General features: G+C 45.7%; 1 protein-coding gene across 1 annotated transcript in view; it reads left to right on the plus strand.

Annotated features, from left to right (window-relative positions):
• The window catches only part of LOC111952219 (UPF0606 protein KIAA1549-like), a 93,281-nt gene that overhangs the window by 73,051 nt on the left and 13,443 nt on the right, over positions 1-6,787 (plus strand). Inside the window, 6 exon segments of the mRNA XM_070435254.1 lie at positions 851-993; positions 2,261-2,481; positions 3,188-3,423; positions 4,136-4,280; positions 4,659-4,987; positions 5,658-5,695. Of these exon segments, the coding sequence (XP_070291355.1) occupies positions 851-993; positions 2,261-2,481; positions 3,188-3,423; positions 4,136-4,280; positions 4,659-4,987; positions 5,658-5,695 (1,112 nt within the window).

Consider the following 6,787-nt stretch of genomic DNA (forward strand, 5'->3'; position numbering starts at 1 on the left):
TTGGTAAGGTTTGATATGTTGGTAAGGTTTGATATGCTGGGATTGTTTTTTCTACTTTTTGATGTATGGTCGCGGAGCTTTGTGTTTTGGTTTCTACCTTATGCACATTGAGCGTGGGAAATGCTCTTTACAAATGAAATATTATGATACATAATCCTGGTAGAAAATGTAAAAGCAGTGACATATACTTCCTGTTTGTGACCTACTGTGGACAGCTCAGTTCATTTTCTGTCCCATGACCCGCACAGGAGGGTTAGCAGTTTGTGGAGTAGCCTATCGCTGGCCTCTTCACTGCCGAACCGTCACAGCTAAATCAATGGTGTCAATGCGTGGTGGTCTATTCTCGTGAGACGGGAGAATGGTCGCTCTGACTGAAAGATCATTTCTCCTCGCTAATTGCTTTAGCTAATAGCAGATCATTTAGGCTTGAATGCAGGAGTGGCAGTCAGCACTGAATCCGGTGACGAGTATGATAGTTTGCTGTCACATTGTCACTAATGTAGGGGATTAGAGCGGTAATGATTGAAAGAGAGGATTGATATTGACATGTCCTTGACTCTGGAAAGCTGTTCTACCAAGTTGGATAGGAACTTAATTATGCTGTCAATGGGAATAATCCTAGTGATAGATTATGACAAAAAGCTTTTTTCTTTTGAGAAAAAGTCATTACAAACGTATTTCCCCCTGGAATTGATTAATTAAAAACGACTATTAAAAGCACAGTTGTTTTCATTCTATACAGTATATAGAGCTTCGGAATTGTGTATACATGTGTAAGCATGTTTGTGTGTGTGCGTGCTCGCGTGTTTGTACAAACATGACAGGTTTGTGTGTGGCTTTCCGGGGACAGGATCTCTCCATCGGACGGGGACTCCATGGTGAGTGCCGGGTCCAGTGATCGTGAGAGGGAGTCAGCCGAGGAGAACCTGAGAGCTATCGCCATGCCAAACGACAGCAAGCAGGCCCGCAAGATCCCCATCAATGTTTTAAATGGCAAGTGTCCTTGGCAACACAGAGAGAAGAGGAGGCGGGGCAGGGGAGCAGAGAGAGGGAAAACAAGGGAAATAGAGACTTGGGGGAAGAGAAACAAGCAACTGATACAGACCAGGAGTGAAGGGGGACAGAGAGGGACAGCGAGCAAGAGAAAGGGGAGAGACTGAGTTAGCGTGAAAGTGAGGTAGGTAGTATGTCTGACAGTCTGTTGAAAGGCCTGTGTAGTGCCACTCTGGCCTGGTTGCTGGGTGTGTACACTGTGCAGACAGAGACCGAGACAACGCCAGCCAGGCACAGACTGAACCTGACTCACCACAGAGGAATGGCTCCAGCAGTACGACCTCAAAGCACTCTAGAGTACTTGCACCACACACATGCTAAACAGAGGCTCCTTCGCTTCTCTCCACAGTCTAAATAAGCTTGGCTGAGGCCAGGAGACAGGACGTTATCAGCACTGGAATTTCTTCTTCTAGATGACCCTCTGCTGTGGATGGTCAAAGACCTGACATAGCACTCAGAGTAGTGTATACACACCAGTGATGATGTAGTGCAGAGCGATGTCCGACTCCTCCAGTATTTGCTCTAAATGCTCTGGGTCTGCCGCTGACTTAGTCCTGTAGAAATGGTAGGGAGAGACTTTAGCCTATATGGATATGTTTTAAACAGAATTACCTTGTCATCTAGTTAACTTGAATCTTTCTGTCCGTTGTTTTCCTGTGACTTCACTTTCTCTGTCTTGTCTGTTTTGGCTCTCAGGGAAGAATAGAATTGGTAAGAGTTTTGCTTTCTGTCAGTTCAACTTCTCTCGGTGTTGAAGTAGACATGAGGCTTTTGGGACCTGTAGCTGCTGTCTGTGCGACCGTGACGTGACGTCCGTTGTGTCATGGTTGCTTTGTGTCGTGCTTCTCATCAATCACCACTATTCAGAAGTCAGATGTGTCGTCAGAGATGGGGAGCAATGAATGTTCTTGAACAACAGTAGTTTTAACATTAGCTTTGTCATGAACTTGCCTTGTTCTTGTTGTAGCTCCCAACAAAACAAAACAAAAACATTATCTTACATTGGAATACATATAAAAACATATCGTGATCATGTTAAAAGTAGTAATCCGATTGAATGCAGTTTCATGCCGTACACTGTTCAGTGAGTCTATTTCAAAGGATCTGCCCCCTGGTGGTGAAAATAGTTGCATGACACCTGTAAGTTCTATCACAAACTTGCATGGCTGTGATGTTGACCTTAGTCTTCCTCCCTGGTCCCCCTCAGGTCCTCCACCCATGAACGGCCATGACGAGCAGCTGTCGTCGGCCTCCATCTTCGAGCATGTGGACCGCATGTCCCGCTCAGCCGACGACAGCCGGCGCTTGTCCAATAAGATCCAGCTGATCGCCATGCAGCCCATGGCCTTCCCAGCCCTGCGCCACGGCGCCACTGTCAACGGTATCAATGGCAGTGGGCAAGAAACACACAACATCTTCAACAAGGAGGTGAGACGCTGAACCTCTAGGACCCACTAACACCCTTCCTCAGACACATGTATGCAGGTTACAGTAATGAACAGTAGATTCTAATGTGAGTGTCTCTGATCCTCTCTAGTCTCCCCACTGTCTGGACATCCACAAGGGTTCTTCGGCTGTCCCCGTAGGGGAACCCTTTAGGTTTTGGTTCCAGGTAGAACCCTTTTTTGGTTCCGTGGAACCAGAAAAAGGGTTCTACCAGGAACCAAAAAAGGGTGCTACTTGGAACCAAAAAGGGTTCTACTTGGAACCAAAAAGGGTTCATGGAACCCAAAAGGGTTCTACCTGGAACCAAAAAGGCTTATTATAAGGGTTCTCCAATGGCAGGGGTGTCAAACACATTCCACGGAGGGCCGTCTAGGTCTTTCAATGAAGACCTAGACAACCAGGTGAGAGGAGTTCCTTACTAACTAGTGTAGAAGGGAGGAGCGAAAACCCGCAGACACATGGCCCTGCTTGGAATGAGTTTGACGCCCGTGTCCTACGGGGACAGCCGAAGAACCCTTTAAGCTTCCAGATAGCACCTTTTTCTCTTACGAATGTACAGACAAAAGAGATGTCATCTCAGTCAGACTTACCTGTATAAACCAAGGTCAAATGAAGTATGCCGTGCGTATAGTAAAGATGCATCTGGCCAAGTGAGTCACTGCAGTCATGTCTGCCTGTTGTTATTAAGACCCAGGTGGCGTTGAGGCACAAGTCTGAGATCGAGCACCACCGGAACAAGATCCGTCTGCGGGCCAAGAGGAAGGGTCACTATGACTTCCCTGCCATGGACGACCTGGTGGACAACGGTCTGACCACTGACCCCAAGGACCAGGACCGCATCTACCACAAGGCCCAGATGCAGATCGACAAGATCCTGGACCCCGACATCCACATGCCCTCGCTGTTCATGGAGCCTAAAAAGAGGTCCGTTATTTTGGGTTTGGGACGGGTAGGGTGTACACAGTGAGGGGTATGCATGCCTGGTTGTGCAGTAAATGTACCTGAGGGAACTGCCGTATGTCTGTATGTTTCTCTTTATAAAAGATACCGCGATTCTGAACTTTTTCTCAAGAGAATGTCATCCAGCTTTTCTTCACTGATGACTGACAGAGAAAAATCATTTTTGGAGCTGTACGTCCTCCAGAAACATCTAGAATAATTTGTTTTGATCACTTTGAACTTGGGAGAAACTTCCGGTGCTTTTTGCAGTCACATTGAGGAGAAGTCTCCTACCGGTAGGAGAGTAGTTTAGAAAGTGGAAAAGTAGAACGAGTTTTTAAAATGCACCTTCAGTTTGCTAACATTTTAGGGAGAAAGATAAAGATATCTCCATTGAATAAAAAACCCTCACGTTTGATGTCTATTCAGATTGCCGGGCCTCCATTCCATTCCAAACGACCAGTAGATAAGAGTCCAGGCCTAAACACTTTGATTCTGTCTCTGCGTCGGAAATGGCTCCCTATTCCCTATATAGTGCACTACTATATAAGGATTAGTGCCATTTTTAGACCAACTGGTCAAAAAATAGTTAACTGTCGGGAATAGGGTGCCATTTCAGTGTGTTTGTCGGTGTTTGTTTGCCCTTCCATAATACTGTATGCTACTCTGTATTGACATCTCTCTCTCTCTCTCTCAGTGGCAGGGGGAGGCGTTCTCCCAAGCAGAAGAAGAAGCACCAGCTGAACGGCAGCCTGACGGATGCAGACAAGGACCGCCTCATCTCCAACGACAGCGACGGCACCTACAGGAAATACCCTGGGGTCAACAACGTGGCCTATGTGGTGGGTATACCTGTGGAGCATATTGTATTCACACACACACGATAGAAATCTCAGTCAGAGAGTAAAAGGTGCTTTTATGTTGTCAAAGGAGAGGAATGTCTTCTTGGTCCGGGTCCAGATGTAACGTACATAAAACATTTCTGTTCCTTTTGGCGTTGTTACAAAACATATAACAGAATCACATTTTTGTGATTTTTTTTATTTTTATAATAATAATATTTTTTTATTTTATGTATATATATTTTTTACAACTCCAAATTGATCTGAATGAATATTAGAGTCATGATGTGTATAATGGCTTTGGCTAATGACCATCTTTCTAGTCCCTTCTTTACATTAGTAGTACATTAGTAAAATCTAGTCTCTTATTGTTCCCAGTCGGACCCTGACCAGGCCCCAGAGTCCGGGACCCCCTCCCCCAACGACGACGTCTTCCTTGGCCCCAACTCGCCCCCTCCGGGGCATGCCCCTCCCCCGCCCCCCTACATGCCCCCCCAGCCCTCCATCGAGGAGGCCCGGCAGCAGATGCACTCTCTGCTGGACGATGCCTTTGCCCTGGTCTCCCCCACTTCCCAGGGCAGCACGGCCGGCCTCACCCAAACTGGTGTCAACTCCAACCTCCCCAGCTCCAGTCCCCCACCCCGCGGTGGAACCCGCCCCTGGGGCTCGTCTTACCCAGCACTCAGCCCCTTCTCCTCGGTGAGTCTGTATGGCCTCCCCCTCCACAGCTCTATTGATTCACTAACACCTCTGGGGCCTACTGACAGCTCTCCTGCTTGGTCCTTGTCCTGCTACAGACGAGTGCAATTGACACCGAAGGGTGTCTCGTAAGTTCGAGGTTTTTGGGGGGGATTTTACCGGCTTTCGTAAGCGTGAGGGGCAGCAGTGCACCGTTTTCCTAATGTTATATGGATAACTGTTACATACGTCACGATAGACTGTTTTTCCTCCTTTACCTCGCCACTCTCAGGTTTTCACTGTCAGTTTGACTCTCCGCACAGACACACTGCATTTACAACATGTTCCGGTTTATTTAGATCTTCTTAGTTACTAATCAGTGAAGGAAGTCTCCGTCTGTCTCGCCCACCCAGCCCCCTGACCCCTGACCCCACTCAACACTACATTACTACAGCACATAAGACCTTCATGCAGCTGTACACTACTACAGTACATTGCACGAGCCATAAGCCTGCTCAGTAATACTGTAACTACTGTACATATGTTCCTAACAAACTCCTAAGTCTTAGGACATGTGAGCTGCACAGCCCAACCTTTTGAGACGTAAGGCTGCTGGTTGTTTGGTATGGTTGTTTGCCATAAGGCGCAACAAAACACTTGTCATCTACACTACAGTCCTCTGGTTAACGTGCAATGCAGCAACCCTTTGACTGTGCTTAAAAAAAGAAAAGGACTAGGTCGCAATTGCCCTCAAGCCAGTACCATGCTAATTAATTAAATGATAAGATACTACATTGTGTTATGTGTGGTGATATGAGATTACTGCTATAGCGTGTGTTCCCGATTACACTGATTATATTAGGAAGATTTACAATATAATATACGTTCAAATGTGAGGAAGGAGCTGTTTATCATGAATGATATATATTAGGGACTTTCCAGTCCAGATTCAACCGCTTCAAACAAATACCAGCACTATATGTATAATGCAATAGTTGTGGATATGCCAGTGCTTTAAATGTACACTGCATTCCTTTCTTAAATATAAAACCTGCTGCTGTTCAAAGTAGATTTTAGGGCATTTGAGGCAAGAGCAGACCTTAATAAATTTGATAAGAGCAAATAAAGGTTAGTCTCTTCAGCGTTCTATATGAACATTTTCTTTGACCTTTCCTATTTAGTTTTATAAAGTTCACTCCCAGTCATTTTAAATTCATACAGACGTCTTAGCAGAGTAATAGCTCTGTTGTCTAAAACCAGCCCAATAAAGACAGTTGGCTACCTCAGGTGTAGAGAGAGCTCTAAATTCATCTGTGCTCTCATAAAAGCCATTCTCAGTGCTTGTTCTGGTTCAGTGCGTTAATGTGCTCTGAAAGGTCACGTTTAGAGCAGGAAAACAACATCCAGCTGAAACAAGAGAAGCCCATAGGCTATTTCTCCATTTCTCCCTGCAAAACATCAAAGCTTAGTGTGCTGTACGATGTTAGACTCTCAGCCAAAGTCTATCATGGCGTAATGTAAAATTCAATCAACATAAATAGCAATATTATGCTCCAGCCTTTTATGTGTAAAGTGCTTTATCTGGATATATACTGTGTTAGTGGGTGATATCGGTTTGGATTGTACATGATCTGCACGCTTCAGTGAGGTCCCTGTAGTCTTTACTTGTCCATCCCAGTGTCTGTGTGTCTTTGTCCTGACAAAATGCCTGTCTCTCTTATCCATCCCAGTGTTTGTGTGTCTTTGTCCTGACAAAATGCCTGTCTCTCTTATCCATCCCAGTGTCTGTGTGTCTTTGTCCTGACAAAATGCCTGTCTCTCTTATCCAT

The sequence above is a fragment of the Salvelinus sp. IW2-2015 genome, linkage group LG26, assembly GCF_002910315.2.
Source record: "Salvelinus sp. IW2-2015 linkage group LG26, ASM291031v2, whole genome shotgun sequence".
Classification (NCBI taxonomy): Eukaryota; Metazoa; Chordata; class Actinopteri; order Salmoniformes; family Salmonidae; genus Salvelinus; species Salvelinus sp. IW2-2015.